The sequence below is a fragment of the Equus asinus genome, chromosome 8, assembly GCF_041296235.1.
Source record: "Equus asinus isolate D_3611 breed Donkey chromosome 8, EquAss-T2T_v2, whole genome shotgun sequence".
NCBI classification, from domain to species: domain Eukaryota; kingdom Metazoa; phylum Chordata; class Mammalia; order Perissodactyla; family Equidae; genus Equus; species Equus asinus.
The window spans coordinates 12,470,770-12,491,467 of NC_091797.1; the positions used below are offsets into that span (position 1 = coordinate 12,470,770).

The following is a 20,698-nucleotide window of genomic DNA, read 5'->3' on the forward strand; positions in this document are numbered from 1 at the left end:
TTTTATCCTCACTGTACTATTTTTTATAAACTCCCTAAGTATTGTGAAACTGTAAGAAATGGAAAAAATGTTCATGATTTTAAATGTTCATGACTCAATGCAAAGTGTTTTATTTTCTTTCATTTCATTTCACGGCATTTTTATGGCAAAGCAGATCTTAGGACTAGTGTTTCCTGGAACTACATGGACTAAACAGATCCAGGCTGGGGGAGGCCAGAAAGTAGGTGCCTGTTATAAAAACACGTCAAATCACCTCAGAAATCTACTTTTTACCAGCCCAAATATTTGTTCATAGAGAAGAAAAAAATGAATTTTCACATTTCTTTCTGAAGATTTGTCCTGCAGTGATCAATTCAGCACCACGGTATTGTTCAAGCTATGTTCAATTACATCACAGCGTTATGCATCAGCCTGTGACTAGTATAGAAAAATAAAACTGAAAACTCAGAAACTGATTTGAGAAAGAAGACATTCATTCTGCCACATGTTCAGCTGAATAAGGAATGAGGCCGGGTATATGTTTTCTAAAGTTTACTGAAGAATTTGGGGTTCTACTCTGAGAAGGAGGGAAAGAAAGAAAAGAGAGAGACTTGAGGAAACATAAGCGAATGCTTTGATGCTCTTTGAATTTTAAAACTCTAATTCAGAGACATCAAGTACAACTGGCACCTTATCATGTCCCTGGCTTCCTACCTACACACATGAGAAGATTCTGAGATGAGCTGAGAGAAATATATACTTGAACAGACTCCGCCCTGACATCTGGCCACGCCCCTCACCTGCAGCATCATTGGAACCTACTATACTTTGGAAGCCCTACGCCATTTACCTTATGTTCATAATTATAGGAGCTAAACATCAATTTTATGGAAAAATAGTCATTTTTGTTTAGTATTATATAAAGAACGTAACTCTATAACTGTGTTTTTTACTTTCCTAGTCAGTGTTTTGGTTTTTAGAGAAACTTCTGTTTGTATAGGTGGTAAACATTGTTGGAATCAAGTAGAAGATGTTTGTTCAGACAAGGTTATTCCTAAACAAATCAAAAATTTTAACAACTTGTGAAGGGTAAAGACTAGACTTTGTAATATTCACTTTGAGTTTTTCCAAAGGTACTTCTCATCTTTCAGTATTTGCTGTCATTGAAATATATTTTGGAAAGGAAAAATCAAACTCCTCACATTACAACTAATGACTAGAGAAATTAATCCAACCAACCAGCTACTACACGTTATCTAGACTATGATAAACAATCCAGATCATTAAACAAATTTCATTTCTCACCTCAGTGATCGATGGCTTTAAAAGTTATTGTATAATACGTAAGATACTGTTTTGCTTTAACTTCCAACAAACCATAGAAAAAGACAGTATTTTTCCTTTGTTAGTAATGCCAACTAAAACACACTTAAAATCACTTAAATTGGGTGACCATGAAAAGATATTGTACTAGTAAACTATGATGTTGACAAAAAAAAATTTTAGACCATTTTACATACATCAATCTGATGTTATATAATATAGTCGAGCTATAGGGTTTAAATGTTATACCAGGCTTCTTAATGTTCTAACCATTTCCAAACAGCTCCACCTTAGATGTAATACTTACATGTCATAGCTCTGGTAACTTTATTAACTCCCTGGGGAATCAACAACAAAACTATAAAAAAACAAATTTTAACTGAGCCAAGTATGAAAATGAACTCAATTTATCCATTTCAGTTTGAAAATAGTCTTTTTCATTCAAAATAGTTTCAATATTTATAACAGGATATAACACAGCGAAGATCCTTGAGTTATCTCCCAAATTCAAAAGCACTAGAATAGTATGTCTGGAAAGACGATCAGGTGCAGGGTTGTTGACTTGATTAGATTTGATTTGATATGATTTGATTTGATTTAGGAGCATAGCAGAAGAACTTTCAGGGTCACCAGAAATATGTAAATTCCATCAATGCCAACAAATCCAGAGCTTCACCTTTCTTTATAAAGTAAAATGCTCCAAATGATGAAGCTTTGGATAATTTAGTCCTCACAGAATTGTCTTTTCTGAATCCTGCTATTATCCCAATGTTAATCCAAGGGAGAAAGAACAACTTTATTTATAACATAATAACATTTCATTTCTTGAATGCTTTCCTATAGTCTAAGTACTGTGCTAAGCTCTTCATTCAGCATTTTTTCATGGAACTCTTAACAACCCTCTGAGCTAGGTACCACTGTGATCATCATTCCATGGAGGAGGAAACTGAGGCAATTAGTGGAGGTGCCAGATGGAGACCGAAGCACACTGGCTGCAGAGCTCAGTCCATCATGGTATGTGGAAAGGTACCACAGGAGTGAACACACTGGCCCATGCATGCCTTTTAACAGATTTCGCCTACGCTCCTGCTGGCTCAAAAAGAGCTGAGTCAATGCCAGTTTTGCACACAATCATAGTCATTCGTTGTCTCCATTGTCTTCTTTCTGAGACACTGAGAAAGTTCTATTTTATCTCTGAATACACTTCCTCTCACTCCAGCATTCTTATTTCAATACTTTAACTTAAGTTAGCATTTCCTAAAGTGTATTCTTTGCTACCTAAGTCCTGTAGAATACTAATAGTGCTTATAAGTAATAGTAAAAGGTTCTTTGATCTCATGAATTTAGGAAACACTGGGTGAAAAAAGATTAATGGAATAAGGGTTCTCAATGTCTGCAAAATACTAATAAATAGTGTGAATCTTCAGAAGGAAGATATAAAGCACCATTTCACAAATTATTTGACCACAGATGAAACATCTTTATTTCCAGAGCATCTTGCAAGATTGGCAGTTCATGATCAAATGCTGAGAAATATTGAAATAAGATTTAAAACATGTCATAACTTGTTTTGTACCATAGCAGACAAAAGGCTCAATGAGCAGAATTTAAAGTTCTTATTGTGAGATACAGTCCTTCTGAAGGCCAGCTCCCAATCAGTGCCGTTGTGAGTCTGTCCATGCAACATACAAAGTTTCACCGGACTGGCAAAGAGTGGTTTATCATTCCAATCATTCTTACCATTTTTAATGCAGAACAATTTGGAATGGAGCTGTCCAGTCAAGACGTTACTTTGAACCATCTCAAGAGAACACCTTCAGGAAAGTGTTAAGTACCAATGCATCAGCCAGCATTTGTTGACCTGACTCTAGACGTAATTCTAAAGTGAGTTGAAATGAGTCTTTGTACCCTGCAAAGAGTTGCATGGTCTAGGGAGGTTCCCTCTCAGCCCTCTTTCTTTCCCTTTTTGTTTTATTCCTCTCATCCACTTGGCTTGTACCCAGAGAGAACAGTAAGTTTATGTTTCCTTTTGTCTGCCCTCGCTTAGAATTGCCATCCAGGAAGAACCCCCCCAAAATCTCCAAGTTATCTTTTTCCAACTCTCACTAACAACGTACTTCTATTCCTTATTATTATTAATCGCATTCTGCAGAAATTTATTTGAATTGAACCAATTCATACAGGTTAAACAGATTCTCCAAATTAACATGATCACAGAGCTCTTTGTACAACATCTATTGATATTCCTCTGACTCATGTTCAGCAGATACATTACAGGAATAGTGACTTAGCTAAGAAATAAAGCCAGGAAACCAGCCAGGAAAGAGAAGAGTTTTCCCAGGAATCAGGGATGACTCAAGGTTCATCTTTCCCACCCAAGATAAAGAATTTCCTGAACCCTAACTCTCCCCCAGGTAATGTAGTCAAGGAAAGGGAGATGCTTTGGGATGGGAATGCAGTATGTTTTCTCAGCATGTCCAAAATCATACATCTGTTGACAACTGCCTACCCTAACAGTACATATCGACCATCTTGTGTTGAAAATGGTTTATTAAAAAAGTTGGGCAAAAAGTTATCCAAAATCATACACACAAAAAAATAATCTATTTTCACTGTACTCAGAGATTTGGTGTATTGGGGCATTTTCTAAGTTGTCACCAGGCTAAGAGTTAACTTGGTTTTAGCTTTTCCTGTAGCTACCAGTTCAACTCAGCTCATACTGACCTCGGGTTCTTCCTGGAAGTCCTTGTTACATTTCTATTTTCTTATATCTGACCAGAAATTAGGACAACTCCAACACTCAGAAACATTTTTGAAAGGCCGTCAATACCTAAGCTACTGTGCACTAATAATAAGCTATTTCTTTGCCTTACATCATAAGTGGCTAATGGAACTCTTACAGATCACCTGAATTTTTCTTATTGCTTTCCTGGAATAACTTGGCAACTGTATTACATTAATTCATAGGACTAGGTAATTTAAATTCTCCAAAAGTACTAATCATTAACATTTTTCATTTAAATATCACCACAGTGACTTTTATGCAAACAAACCCCCAGCACCCAACTAATGATTTAGTATTAAATTTCTTTTTCTAGGCTATGGTGAATGGCAACACGGGAAAGAAATATACCTCATTTTTTCTAGAATATAAAATATTCCAAGTTGCAAAAATTACAGTTGAAGAAGGAAATGTTAGAAATAATCTGGAGGATATGTATACAGACACCCAAATTAGTATTTGGCTGACTAGGATCCCTGATAAAAGCAATGGAAAAAGAAAGCCTTAGAAAGGGGGTGAATTAATTCTTAAACAATGCTGCTGGGTTTTTTTTCCCCAGATGAGAACAAAAACAGAAAAGCAAACATCCAGAAGAAAAATAAGTCTTTTCCAGTTGATCATACAGTTAAGTTACTAAGAACGATGACACTGAGACACATCTCTAAAAATTTTATATCTTACTGATTGTAGGAAAGATCCTAAAATATATCTAAGCTAATCATTTCAGAAAATTAGTTCTGGTTAAAAGATTAAAAAGCTTTTGCTATTTTGAACCTGAACTGGCCAAAGCTAACTGATTCTACTGGAACTCCAGTGAGTGTTTTTTGAGGCAGATCTCTTTAAGATGTCCTGGCTGTGCAATTTAAGTAATTCTGTGGTAGTTTTTCATCTCTCTCAATCTCAGTGTGACTTAACCTCTCTTAATCTCAATTTTCTTGTCTTTAAAATGTGGATAATTACAGTACTGACTACATCAGGCTGTTGTGGGAATTAGATGAGATAATGTATGAAAGTGCTTATAAGAGTACTTAACACACAACTACTCAATAAGTGACAGTTATTATTAGCTCTTCTGATACTGTTATAATTTAGCAGGCCCTACTACTGGAATTTGAATTGGAATAATAACTCAAGAGAGTACATCTCTCAAAAGTGAAGCACATTAAACATTTAATGAGAAACCTGTGGATTTATAACTCATCCAAGAGCAAACAACAGCCCTGCTTGCTCAGAGATGCTGAGAGCTTCTGGGCGGCCAGGACCTGGTGTCTTCATTGCAGAGTGAAGAGGCTGGATTCCAGCAGCCTGGGAGGCTCTCTCTGCTCGGGACATTGGTAACAGGCCTTGAATACAATCAACATCTCAACTGGAAGTGGCGTACCTGCGAGATGCCACATGTCAGGCGATAAAACTGCCACTCTTGGAGTTAGAGGTCTGTGGTAACTAGAGAGGTGGAAGCCTCTTTATGCAAGGTACCTATTTTCAGATGATAATATCTCTTAAAAATGAAAGGGAAAACCAGTACAATAGTACACACAAAGCATAAGAGCGTTAGGAAATGATGCAGTTTCGTGAAGGAGTTTGCCAGGTCATCGGGCAAATTTGAAGATATTCTTTTAATGGAAATTTTGAGGATTTTTGAGGACAAATCTTTACCAATCATAGCACATATATCTGCAGTTACTGGCATTTATTTTATCCACATGCAATAATGGATAGATAAGAAACATCAAAACAGAGTTCATGAAATTCACAAACTGTTTACTTAAAAAGAGAAAAATAAGGACAACTAATGACTTGCTTAAGCTTTGGGTCACTGAATAACCAATAATCAGAAACATGAATTTCTATGAAATCATTAGCAATGTAAATGAATGCACAATTGCTCTGGAAGGTAGGAGGCTATATCTAATGATATTAGTGAACTTTCTAAGTCCATATGAAACTTTTGAGGGATTTCACAACAATTTGGGGAAAGGTTTTCTCTTTACATAACAAAATTATAACTCTGAAAGCTCAACACTCACTAAGGTATTTAAAATTTCTTTAAATGCACATATAAACACACTAAACAAACACACATACACACATGAGTCAAACAGGGAGAACACTTACTGTTACTTCATTCATGCTCAGAAGCATAGGGCTAGGTGGCAAGGTGCCAAGACGATACTTGAAACCTTCTTCTAAAGTCATTCCCCAGAACTGGCTGTAGTTCTGGGCTGTCCATCTGCCTTACAAATGAAAGAGAAAAATCTGTACAGATTATGCAATACCACCTTTATAAATACATGTTCATTTATATTTCTGAAATTATACAAAAGCAAATCTCACAAAATTGGAAGTATTACTGCAAGCTAGATATTCTTTATATAAATGACTCGTTATTGATTACTCTAATAGTGAAGCCTATGAAACATTCTTCCTAAATTAGGTCTCTTTCAATTATTTTAATGACTCTTATGAGGAACCTAAGTCTGTATCAACACAGGCTAAATTTAAGAATATAGAATCTACACAAACTGTAAAGAGATTAAGTGGTAATAAGGCTAACATATGCAGTTTCTTTTAAATGTCATTAAATGCACTTTAAAAAGAAGCTTGAATGTACAGAAATGTACTTACAGTAAATAGGGTAATATGCTTTATTTGTAATTTAGGTTTGAAGAGAGGTTGACCATGTAGAAAGAGGTGTCCATGAAAAATTGAGGATAAAATAGTTATATTTTAAAATATTACATCAGTACTAATTAATTTTATTGAAATATTGAAATATTCTATCATATATTTAATTTGTAAGTGCTCAATAATCTTAGTTATTATTAACAATAATATAAATTCAATTGATGTGAATTTAGATAACAAAATAATGCATATTTTTCTAGAGATATATTTTGTGCCCTTACTTAGCAAAGAAGCTTTATTTTCAAAGTCTAATATTGAAATTTGAAGATGACGAAAAACCTTAAGAGATGATAGGAGATGACAAAATGAGAAAGAGGAAAGTAATTTAATCATTGCTTGTTTGAATTATCTACAACTTGAAGGAAGTATATTTTCAGTACTTAAATCGAAACTTTATCCTGTTGTGTTTATTACCAAAATTGTTTATAATGTGATAAGTTCCTATGAATGACTGAAGATACAACTCAATTTTCAATAATATGCCTAGCAAGTTAATGTTTTCTTTTATAAGAGGTGTTAGTTCACAAAACCTTAAGCAACTTTGAGCTATAATTCTGATGGGCAATCTCCATCTCCCAAGGAATTGCAATAAGCAAACCTCTGACTATATTAGATATTGCAGTATTATGCAAGAGACGAAAAGGACCAGGCTTAGGCAAAATTATGACGTAAGTCAAATATGTTTTTGGTATCCTACACTAGTAGTTGTCAAACATTAAATCAGAGACATTTAGTTAATCACCCAATTTAGTGAGCAGGGATCAGAGTTTTTAAAAATAAAATAGCGTATAGGAGAAATAATAGGAAATATTAGAGTTTATTGCACATAGTGAGGGTAGTACTGTTTATACATATCCATGTATCTATATTCGTAGATAGAGGATAGCGAGTATGTACATGCTATGTGCATTTACCAGGTCACCAAGTAAAATGTAAGTTTTACTGTGAGTTATGCTCAAAAAAGTGTAAAAGGCATTACTCTCCTACATCATCCTCTTTGACCTGGACTCATGACAGTTTCCTTTTAATCCAATTTAGCATTTACTGAACATTCTTAATTTATCTATCATATTCTCTTGTTAATACCGGGAACATAGAAATAAGTAAATTTTTCTGCCCTCATGGGGCCCATACCATAAAAAGACTGCAAAGATAGAAATGACCTCAGTATGTGTCACTTATTAGCAGTAGGTCAAAATATGATCAGAGCAGAGGATTCCCACATAACTCTGCCTGAAGGAGTTGGTACAATGTTTTACAGAAGGTGATTTTAGTGCTCGTCTGGAAGGACGGCCGTGAGTTTGGCGGTCAAACGTCAAAGAGGAGAGCATTTACTCTAAAAAAGGCAAACCCGGAGCAAAGTCCACAGGTTTGAAATTGGGTAGCACACTTAGGGAATAGCAGATAAGTTAGATTCTTAAACTATGGGAGCAAGTAGGAGACAGAGGCTGGAAAGAGTGTAAAAGATGAGGCAGGAAAGAAGCATTTGGGTCAGATCATTATTTATGCTAACGAGCATAATTCTATTCTGTATACAATGGAGTGTCAGTGAGGATTTTTAAGAACGTGAGTGGCAGAATCAAAGGTTTGTTTTAGAGGGATAACTAGGAACGTATAAAGCATTGGTTGGCATTTGGTCAGGTTGGAAACAGAAAGAAAAGTCAGGTCATTTCAAACCAGACGATAAAAAAAATGCACTGGAATATAGCATAGGAACAGAGGAAACAAATAGCTGAAAGAAACTTGGAATGTGAGCATTATAAGAGCCCAATGACTGAAAGCAAAGAGGAAAGAAGAACCAAAGGCACTTCAAGTTTTCTGGCTTGGTTGTCAAGTAACCAAGGATAGTTCAAAGATGCTAATCTTTTCGGTTTGGAGTATGCTGATTTTGAGTGAAAAATCCAGGCCAACTTCCAACAGACTAGATTTTGAATTCATAAGAAAAATCAAGTTTAGAGACATGATAGATTAAAAATGGCCACAAATTATTTGTGGTTCTTTCCATCAAGAGGCGGAGTCTATCCCCACCCCCTTTGAATGGGGGCTGGTCTAGTGACTTGATTTGCCCAGTAGAAAGCAGTAGAATTGATATTTAGGCCTCAAGAGAGGCCCTTTGCAGCTTCCACTCCTATTAGAACACTGTCATTACGTGAAGAAGCTTAGGCTAGCCTCCTGAAGATGTGTGGTCCCACCAACAACTAGCACCAACCACCAGACATGGGAGTGAGGCTATCTTAGACAATTCAGCCCCAGCTGAGGCTCCCAATGTCTGTAGACACGTGGGTAACCCCAGAAGAGATCAGCAAGAGAGCCTCAGTTAAGTCCATCTCAAATCGCCCATGTGAACCAATGAGAAGCTTGTGGTTTTAAGCTGCTACATTCTGGCATGGTTTCTTGCACAGCATTGGGTAACGGAACCAGTTCTCTATCTCCTTTTGTTCTGCTAACTTGCTGATTATTACTTGGGCTACTGATTCGTCCCTTATATACCACCCTGTCATTAGAAATCCTTTTACAAAGTTACGACATGTTGACTCTTCAGCGAGATTGTAAATTTCTTTACAAGAGAAATTATTTATTTCATTTTTTTTCTGTTTTTATTGAGTTATTGATAGGTTACAATCTTGTGAAATTTCAGTTGTACATTAATGTTTGTCAGTCATGTTGTAGGTGCACCACTTCACCCTTTGTGCCCACCCCCCACCCCACCTTTCCCCTGGTATCCACTAAACTGTTCTTAGTCCATAATTTTAAATTCCACAAGAGAAATTATTTATTTCTATCCTCAGCAGTGCCACAAGGGAAACACATGTTTTGTTAATGTTAACCGAGTGCATTAAAAAACAATTCAGGGAATAAATAAGCAATGAAGTAGGTTATACAGAATGAATAAAGACTTGGATCTGAAACACAACCAAATTGGAAGAAATAAATGTTTTAAAGCAAAGATTGTATATATTTGTATGCTATTTTAAAAAGCCCTTAATAAATATTGAATTATATAATTCTGTTTTCATGCAAGATAACAAGTTGAATATCAAGCACAGAAAATATCTGAAAATAAAATATCTGAATTTTTTTAAATTCCAGGACATTTCCCCCCTTAGCAAATAATTTTAGTTTTCTCCCTTAACTTCATAGCTTGTCTGTTTTACTTAACTTTTTCCTTTGGTCTCTGCATGTCTCCTTTTGTTTCAATTATACTCCACTTTTTATTCTTTCAAAGTCATCTGGTTTGCTACTAAAAGGGAAAGACCATGCCTCTTAAATAGTCCTGAAGTGCTCTCACAATAAACCAATGATGGAAAGGAAATTCTTCCTCCCCAGGAGGGCCACATCCTCACCAGCTCCTGGACACTGTCATGTACTTTCTTTCCACATGGCTTTAGCCTGAGGTTTCTCATGTGTTCTGGGACAGTGGAAGCGTAGGCTGCTTATTATGGCTTCTTGGAAGTGTGTACTTGATAGGCCCAGCATTTGAATCCTTTCAGGAACCTGATTTGGATAATTTCTCATGATGATACATACTCTGATGTCCTTTTAATGATTTAAATATCACTTAGCCACAGAAAATTAGAATTGATTTTCTCTAGAAATACTTAAAATGGCATCCTATTATCAGCTAAAATATTGGTTAAACACACACACACACAAAGAAGAATTGAGAATGGTTTAGAATATTAATGTCAACAAATGTGACTTTCTATATTTTGCATCTTCAAAGAAAATACTTTGAGTCCGTTGAAATTTAGTGTCCCCATTGTGCTGGGAAACATACGTCTTATGTGTAGAAGGAAATGATATTTCTAATTTTTAAAAATACATTTCAGGATCACTTCACTTTTATAAGTGCTTGACAACAGATCTTCTTAGGTGAAATCTTTTCCAGAATGTGGAAAATGTTAGCAGGTATATATAGAGGTTTGATCAATGGCAGTGGAAAAATCCTGAGGCAGATACCAGCCAGCCTATCTCTCTTCCTTTCGGTTCAGTAAAGAAAGCCAGCGTTAGCACCTACATCTTAATTCCCTCTGTGTAAGTGGAGAAGCCACCTAACTTATTAATCTGTTGGAGAGCATCAAACAGTTATTTCCTATGTTTAAGGGTCCATCAGCGTTATTTTTAGTTTATTAGCAAAGTAATAGGCTCAACCTGTCTTCTGTCTCAACCATAAGTGAAATTGGCTAGACATCCGTCATGTCAGTGAAATTGTCTAGAGGGACTGGTTATTTGGGGGATCATCAAGATAAAATACTGCCCTCTTAAGGTCAGACTCTACCCAGGATAGCTGAACATGTGATAGGCTGGGTCAGGACAGCAGCAGAGGGAAAAATGGTTAACATGAGTAAATCAGTTTTGCCTACATCCTGATTTTGCCTGAATACTTACCCAAACTAAAGCTCCGTCTACTCTCCTCACTCACCCCATGACAGTGCGCCTCCTAGACTACTTAAGACCATGCTCTATATTTCTTCTTTGTGAATGCTCACTTTTAATTATTTAATGTTCACCTCTGTGCATTTCAATTTTACATGACTTTGTCCCTCCCTTTCCATTTCTCTCTCACTCTTTCTTTTGAAATAATGACCATTTTAGAAGCAAATGATAGGAAATATTGTTTGAAACCTGAGGAGTAACTGAGAGTGCCAAAAAGCCTAGAAAGCAAGATTTCTCTCACCCGTAGTCTCCCTTATTGACACGTTCAATTAATTCTGGTTGAATGAGGCACACGTGCTGGGAACATTTCCACTGCTGTCCTGAGCATGTGCTGCAAAGATAGAAAAATTATAAAAGTGGCCTGGCCTTTATGGAGCACATTTACAAGATTAGTAAGTTGCCGTGTGCAGAGTTGCACACTGTTAAGGCAAAAAACATTTTTGATTAATGTTAGCCGTATGATTATTGATTCTTAGCAAAAATAAATCATGACACATACATTAGTTACCACTTAAATGCTTTTATCTTCTACTCCAGGCAATTAATAAATGAAATGACCACACCTTCATTGAAGTTTGAAAACATCAGACTGTTTTGACAGTAGATTCAATATATCTGTGTTTGGAAACTCTCTTCAAGACAATCCTTTTAAGGCAGCCTGTTGTTATATGTAGTTACTATGTTCAAAGAAAAATGATTTGCCTGTAGTATATCAGAATGTTTATAATTAAGAGGTATATTTCATGCATGCCTCCTATCTAATGAAGGCCACTGTCATGACATCAAACTCAAGCATTAAAAGATATATTCATGATTAGATTTTTCAATACTCATTAAAATTAAATATGCTTATAGGAAGCTACAGATATGTGATATGACTTACAATTGTATCTGTATTTAAATATATGCTTTGTTTCACAAATATTCCTTTTATTTGATGAAAACATAGACAGACAGTAGAATTCAGTTCTGTGTCACTTAAATTCATTACCAAGAGTTGCAGTTGTCTTTAATTACTGATCCCTCTTCATAATGCTGACCATCTCTGAAGCAACCTGTCAACATAACATGTAAATGAATGAGAATTATAAATTGAGTAATAAAGTACATTAACGCAACAATTAGTCTAAGATTGTGTTTAGTTTTTCAAATATGCAAAAACATTTGGTACCAATCTAATGGAAATCCATATCTGGGTTGTGTCAGGGTTTATATATCGAATCTTCTGGGCTTATTCCATAAGCTTTTATCTTTAAACTGCATATTATGTTCCAACAGAGAGGATTTGTAAAGCACGAAAACTAGATACCAAGGAACTAATCACTAACTACTTTCAAAAAGTAATTAATGTGTTTAAATAGGTAAGCAATAAAACAGTATTTGAATAAACTTATGGCATTTCTCATTTTAAAAAATCTAATCAAGTGTCATAAGTGAATATGATTAATTGCATATGACTAGAGTGAGGAGCTCAAGGTTTTGGACCAAAACATGAAGCTACTTTATTGAGTTTACCTAACAAAGATAAATTCTATTTTTTTCTGTAAGATTTGGATCAGGGGAAAAGTTCATGAAACCAATAAGATTGCAGCCATTTATGTTCTAAATTCAAATGTTTCTCAATTATTAACTGAAACTAATTGTTAACTAGTTTATGAGATTCTATAAACTACTCAAAGAGATCAATGGTGAATTATCATCATAAGAAAACCATCAGTAAGATGTTGTGAAAATAACACCCTGGTTACAAATTAAATCCCTTTCGAAAATATAATTAACACAAATTTAAAATTCATGCTGCATTAGCAAAAGTAGCAAAGTTGAATACCTTGTCATGTGAAAACTTTTTGGACAGAAACGTGTAATTGATAGATCATATCAATGGCCTCTAATCAAACAAAATGAATTCTAACTTTTTATTCATACAAACATAGGGGAAAATCTACATGTTTAGAAAGCATTCCAAGGGACCCAGTTTAACTACTAGCCACAATGTCACAAGAGCCACTTATGAAATTAACTATCCTCTGATTTTTCAAAAAATTGTTTCATGGAAAACATTTCACAACTGCCCCCCCTTCAGCATGTACTATGTCTTCACAGTTCAATGTTTTGCTTAATGAATCTAAAAACTCTGTGTATTTACATCTATTCACTTCTTTCCCATGGATTTTTGACCTTCCACAGTCCTGGGAAGAGAGAAGGAAACCACCTCTTTCCTGGACCTCAGGCTTCTTGATGTAGCAAAGTCAGCAGAGGGCAAAGATATAATTTTAAATCAAGTTCAGAATTTTAATTACTACCCAAGATTAGACAATTTTAATAAGTGAATTTATACCACATTTGTAACTTAAAGAGACCCTTGAACTTTTTATTACCTAGGAGCAACAGAAAATTCATGGGACAATTCAAGTTTTCATTCAGGGAAGTACTTCCCTGCCTGGTTTTCAAGGGGAGTGGGGGGCAAAATCAAAGCTGACTTTTAATCATACCCCATGAATCTTGTTTGTCCACCATACCAGTTAAGTAGATAAAGGAAACAGAAATCACAAAGGTCCTAAAAAAAAAGACTGTCTCCTCTCTGACCTGTACTCCAGCTAGTAATTTTGAAGTCAAGAGAATGCCATTACCAGGCCTACTCCAAATCATTAGTACTGACTCTGGTGTTAGTGAAAGTTCCATCTCTTGGTCATTGTTTCTTAATATCAAGTCAGAACTGACTATGAGAAACTATGTTTGCTGTAATCTCACTTGAGAGCTGGCCTCTTGAACAAAAACCATAGTTAAACTGGGCCTGGTCAAAGTGCGACAAAGTGGAGCATCAGCTTCTACACAGTACAGAGACACAGTCCACTCCTTTCCTATGCTCCTTCCCAACTCCAATATGTCCCTCATTCCATACACAGCATTTAGAGAGAGATCTTTCAAAATCTACATTGTGTCACTCCCTTCTTAAAATCCTCAAGTTATTCCCCATCAAATTTAGAATAAAACCAAACTTCTTATGGTGACCTATAAGCCTTTACCCAAAATGCCCCTGCCCTGTTCTCTATCCTCATCACTCCTGGTGTGCTGGCTTGGGGTGGGGTTCCCAGAGGAATGAAGGATCAACATGATAGTAGTGAGGATGGAGAGAAGAAGACAGGCATAATTTGGAGGTAAAGCGAATGGGACCTGTTCATGGATTGAGTTTGGGGAATGAGGAAAAAGAGAAACCAAGGAGATCTCACTAGGATTTTGGCTTGAGCAATAGAGGGGCTGTAGAACTATTACTGAAATACGGGGCAGGCTTGTAGTAAGAAATCAAGAGTTCTGCTTTGCATATTTTAGATTTAGATTAAATCTAGGTTCGACATCCTAATGAAGGATGTCAAGTAGAGTAGTTTACGGAAGTCCAGAGTTAAGTCAAGGCTGGAGCATGAATTTGAGAGACAGCATATAAATGTTTATTAAAGCCTTGAGACTAAATAAGGGTCTATCTGGGAGAGTGTATATAGCTAAGAGAAAACAGTTCAGGACTGAGCTTAAAGCACTCCAGCCAACAGACATTCAGAAGAGGAAACTGGGAATGAGAGGCATGTGAGGAAGCAGGGGATTCAGGAGAGGGTGGAGCCGTGGAAAGCAAAAGAAGAAAGTATTTCAAGCAAATGGAAGTTATCAACCATGTAGAGTATGCTGAGAGGTCAAGAAAAGGAGAACAGACATCTGAAAATTGTATCTGGTGATGTGGATGTGAATAACCCCACCAAGAGAGGTTTCAGTGAAGTAGTGGGGAAGGATGACCTGTAGGAATGGGTTGAGGACAAGAAAGCAAGGGAGGACTTTTCAAAGTTAGGAGCTACAAAAACACATTTTGTAAATGGATGTTGATCCAGGAAGAAGGAAAAAGTGGTGCCTTAGGAGAAGGTGGGGGACAGAAGGGGAGAAAGGGAGAGGTAGAAGAGAGAGAGAGGGAATTGTGAAAGTGAAGATCTTGAAAAGATAAGAGGATGGGATTCAGAGCTCAAAAGAAGGAATCGGTGGCCTGCCCCAGGGCCTAGTGGTTAAGTTTGGCACACTCCACTTTGGTGGCCCAGGTTCTGTTGTGGGGCATGGACCTATACCATTCTTTGGCGGCCATGCTGTGGCGGTGACCCACATACAAAGTAAAGGAAGACTGGTACAGATGTTAGCTCAGGGCAAATTTTCCTAAGTGGAAAAAGAAGAAAGGAACAGAGGGATTGACTCAATGTAAGCAGTAACCCAGATGGAGGCAGGTTGAAAACTATGATGGTGGAGAGGTGGAGAATTCCTGGTGGTTTTATTTTCTTCATGAAATATGCATGAAGCACCTCAGAGTGTTAGTCAAACTGGTATACATATAGCATCTTAAAAATAATTTATAACGACTGCTGAAATTAAGGGAGTTTTCAACTTTAATAGCCATTAATACAAAATCAGGCAAGTCAGATATTTGGAGAGTGAAGTAGTTGGTTTATTGATTTGAGAAAAGATGATATGATGGCTGTCATTTATTTTTATCCTAATGTGTTATAATATCTGTGCTGGTCTAAACTTCACTTCAGGGAAGACAGTTACTTGCTGTAATCAGGAACCCACGTCCCAGGGGGTCAGGAGCGTTCCTTCTGAAAGGCCAGAATGCAGGGCAGCTGCTGTAAGCACTTCCATTATCCACTTTTTGGTGAACACTCGTGTATTAGTATAGTGAACATGAGAAATGGGCTTTCCTCGGTAAAATCGGTGGCTTCTTAATCAGCATAATGGATATAAGTAATCAGCTCTTATTGCTTCATTGAATAGTATTCAATTTATGTAGAGTAGTTAAAATATTTTAAAGTCGCATCCCACTCTTGTACCCCATGGTTTATATGTATCTCTTAAGGTTAAAAGCCTTTTCTCTTAGACCTGTTGCCCTATGATTGATCTCTAACGGGTCCTGTGTCCAGCCACGGGGTAGGAAGGTTTCTCATCCCCAACACTCACTGTAAGAGTCTGACATCTTTAATATGATCACAAGTGCCTCCAATCAATTTTTCATGCAAGGTGGACGTGGGAACACCTAAAAGGACAGAAACTTGAGACTTCATGAAGCTTGCAGACGTTGTATGAATTGGCTTATGTCTCTTTACTGATATATATATTTTTGTAACTATCAGTATGTATGGCAGAATTTGGACTGTGATTTATCTTGATTATAATATGGTTAAGGATGTTATAAAGGAGTAAATCACCCTTATCCAATTCAAAGGTGTCGGTGGCTTACACACATTTTTTACCCATGTGAACATGAGTTGTGTGTAATCCAATTAGCTTGGGGCTGTTCACAACAAATGGTATAGTAGACACTTTCATTAAGACGTGCTACACCAAAAGATTCTGTCTGGAAAATCCACTCCGGTTCTGCTTCAAATTCTATCACTTGATTTCCTGTACCTGACATTCGAAATCCTCCAATTACTGGAAGTTACCACCAGAGATAGGGAAAAAAACACAGAAGGAAGGTATTTATCATATGTCTTACTTCTAGTTTATACAAAAGGGACATATTTATTTTTTTTAATCCTGAAGACAATGTACAAAGTTTTAAGTCACTGGTTTAAAAACAGCTCTTGAGACAGTTGCAGTATAAAGAACTAGACAATATCTAACTAGATAACTGAAAAATGATATTTCATAGATCAGTGAATGAACAACTTAGTCTCAGAGGAAAAAAAAAGTTAGTGTAAATAATATACCATTATCTTTTAACGTTAGTTAATGTTGCACAATTTTTCAATATCGTGTAGAACTATTTTCTTACAAATAGCTGTTTTCATAAGCAAGAGAAAACAAAAGAAAAATTACCTTCATGAGAGAAATTATTGTCTAATGTGAACTTTTGCTACCAAAGAAAATGATTAATTGCTTTCTTCCATAATGACTGGAATAAAAACTATGTCTGGAACATAAGTTCTACCTAAAACATGACCCTAAGCTGATGTCTTAGTAAAATTCTAGCTCTCAGGCAAAAATGGACAGTGAAAAGGTAGCAATTACTTTTCTAAATGGGCTATATGTCTCAAATAAGAACAGCTCAAACACTTTTTGGCACATCAAAAATACTGCAGCTTACGCATAATAATGAGACAACATCCATGAAGTCAATGCTATTCCTACTTAGGATCTTTTGAGGAGTTCTCACAACAGAAAAAAATCTCAAATCCTTAATATGGCCTATAAATTCTGGCATAATCTGACCTCTACTCACCTCTCAAACCTCATCTCCTGTCATCCTCAACCCTTCACTAATCACTGGTCTCCAGAAATGGTGGCCTCCTTCCAGCTCCTGGACCTCGCCAAGCTCCTCCCTCTCAGATGTGCAACACCTTCCTCTCAGCTCTTTCAGGTCAGTTCGCTTCTCATTCCTTCTCCAGTCTCAGCTTAAAGGTCTTCCCTCGCTGACCCCTCAGCCAGGCTAACGATATGTATTGTCTTACATATTAACGTTATATTCTGACATACTTTCTCACAGCACTCTGTTACTTTCAGAGAATTTCTCACCATTTGCAATTGTCCAGTGAATTTGTTAAATATCTTATATTCGCCCCAACCTGACTGTCACTTCAATGACAATACTGTAAGATCTTGTCTTTTTTCTTCCCCTTTGTTGTCTCAGCACTAAACACAATATATGGCCCAGTAGAGATATTCAATGAATAATTATTGATGGATGACTAGATCTTCCATTCCTGGGAGAGTGTCTGCCACTCTTTAACATGAAATAAATGTTCACAGAGCTATTTATTGGTAAAGGCAAAGGCCTGGGATAAATAACAATTCTGTGGAAATTTTAACATAATAGATATGTGTTTTAAGAAGCAGTTCCTCAATTTTCAAACAAAATGACATTATTGAGAATGAAAGCAACAACATCTGGGCTTTGAAATGAGATCAGGATTTTGAAATAAGATACCAAATCCTAGTTTATCCTAAATTGTCTTCTAACTATAATTTCTAGTCACCATCATCTATGAGTGTCACAGAGCTCCATTAAACCTGTGTTTCTGCTGAGATTTGACATGATGGAAGACAGAGAAATAGAGCCTCATATTTATGGTTTATTGCAAGTCTTGGATATATCACTTACTCAGCATCATAGCTATTCTCCCATAATTAGACCAATATAGTAAATGCCACTATTCTCTTTATAAATCATTTTTATTTTTTCACTCAATCTTAGATTTTTACAATTACTCTATTTGAAGCCCTCCTTTGTTTTTAATAGTTTAAAAAATCTCAGATTGGCAAAACAAAAAGAAATAAAAATATGCATGAAGAATCCATTTGATGTTACTTAGGTAGAGAGAGTGGCTGACTTTATTTTGCTCTTGTAGTGCTTTCAATGGCTTTGCTGTGCCACAGGCTCTCATGCCAGGAGGTCCATTCATCCCATGAAATAATAGGTAACATGTTACATGACTCTGCAGATGATCAGGTTTGTGACTTTGATGAGGTCTTCTAAGAGACTACACTCAAAAGAAACTTGAGAGTCCTCTTGTCAATACATTTTATAAAGAAAGAAGCAAAGAGTTTTAAGTAATTCTTACACAAGTTGAGTGAGTATTCAAAATAGGATCTAGACTAGCATTCATGGCGTCACATCAGAACCTTCCTGCAGGTGCTAGAGGATATAGCTGCCGTGCATCTAAACCAAAGCACTTTAACAATCCAAAGAAATTTATTCTGGTGATTGTAATACTCATCTTTTATTTCACTGGAAGGAAGGAAAGAAAGAAAGAAGGAAGGAAGGAAGGAAGGAAGGAAGGAGGGAGGGAAGGAGGGAAGGAGGGAAGGAGAAAAAGAGGAAGTGTCAGCTCTTGTTATGATGTAGGATAATGTACACACGTTCCCAAGCCTACCTTCTGCATACCACAGCATTGTATGAGGAGGCCGTTCCTTCTCTTCACGGCAAAATGACTTGTAATCAGGACAGCAATCAGAATTTTCCCTTTCACAGAACTTATCACAGTAACACAGCGCGTTCGCCTCATAGAACTGAACGACACAGCCGTCATCTCTGTCTTCACAACAACCAAAAATTCTACAGTATTTCCCTTTGAAAATGGCTCTTTTGAATCGAGTACCTTCCAAAACAGTGTGATTCCTAGTGAAATGGGCTCCTGGGTCCACTTCTCTCTGAGATAAATACTGTTTCTCCATCCAAATTTCTGTGGTTAGATAAGAGAAGATTAAGATCTTATATCCGGTCCACATTCTTTAGACGCCAGGTATGGCTCCCACTTTCTGTTATATCCAATATGCTTGGCCTTGGGGCTTTCCTCGGAGCCTGAATTCTAATCATCAAGATAACAGCCTGAATCCTGAAACTGATCCTTTTCTTGAACCAAGTACACTTCTCATAGTTAAACGTTAATCAAGAATTTCAATGTTTGCCCAAGATAATACGAGGTTAGAAATAGACTCCTGTCATTCCTCCAAGGTTAAAAATTTATAATATTTTACATCATGTAAAAATGTTCATTGCCATAAAAATAAATACCTCAAATCTTATGCATGGATGGTACATTGAATATTGCTTGCCCCCCAAAAAACTAGATTCTTAAATCAAAAACCTCTCTGGAATACACATGGCCCAAATTGTGGCTGCAATAACCACTGGCAAGGTGTAGAAAATTCAAAAGTCAAAAACACAATTATTCATTTCACCTACTTGCACTGCAACTAAAAGCCAGTCTCCCCTGAGGTGGCCTGCCAGGATGGGTCAGATCAATAACAGTTGCTCTCGATCATGCCCAGGCAAGCACTGGCTTGATTTGTCATCTGTACCCCATTTACCTACCAGAAGCAATTTGATTTCAAGGCTTAGCGGAGCCTAATTCAGCTGGGAATTCCCTGAGGGGGACCTTAGTTCTCTCTACCTGAGTCCCTACTTGGCACCAAAGTGGGAACCTGCAGTTTCAGGAAGGCAGTTTACAGAAAAGAAAAGTCAGTGCTAGGTGCTAGACAGCTGTGGGAGGAGGAAATTGTGAAGAAAACTCAAAGGTCAAGAAGTCCTTGGTGTTTCTGTAGAGCGGTGCATTTACAGTGAGGTTTGCCATACTGTATTTATTCATTAACTACAAAAACTGCCTTTGGATTGGGGATAAGTAACCAGCAGGCGATGATTCAGCAAGAGTGGCTGGGTGGCCTAGTGGAAAGGACTTGCCTTGATGATCAGAAAGCCTGGACTCTGGTCCCTGATCTACTGTTGAATTGGCTTTATGACTGCGGGTTCACAATTTTCCTGTCTGATCCTCAGTTATTTTCCTATCACATGAGGGTCCTCCTCTCCACGGCTACTTCATAATTCCAACCCTTCAAACTTGTTCCCTGACTTTGCTCCAGAAAGTATTCAACTCACACTTTTATCTTCATTGTTTCACTTTCTTCCAGCACCTTCCTCTCAGGCCACAAACCAGTGCAAATCTCTTTTCCTTTTTTTCCTTTAATTTT

General features: G+C 36.8%; 1 protein-coding gene across 2 annotated transcripts in view; it reads right to left on the reverse strand.

The window, feature by feature from the left end:
- The window catches only part of TINAG (tubulointerstitial nephritis antigen), an 88,142-nt gene extending 68,540 nt beyond the window's left edge, over positions 1 to 19,602 (reverse strand). The window contains exons 1-4 of one of the 2 annotated variants that reach the window (XM_014863836.3): positions 19,105 to 19,602; positions 12,198 to 12,261; positions 11,448 to 11,537; positions 6,200 to 6,314 (exon numbers count right to left, since the gene is read on the reverse strand). In XM_014863836.3, coding sequence (XP_014719322.3) covers positions 6,200 to 6,314; positions 11,448 to 11,537; positions 12,198 to 12,261; positions 19,105 to 19,459 — 624 coding nt within the window. In that variant the 5' untranslated portion in view covers positions 19,460 to 19,602. The remainder of the gene's footprint in view (positions 1 to 6,199; positions 6,315 to 11,447; positions 11,538 to 12,197; positions 12,262 to 19,104) is intronic. The other variant, XM_044776885.2, reaches the window with a different exon arrangement.
- Positions 19,603 to 20,698: the final 1,096 nt, after the last annotated feature.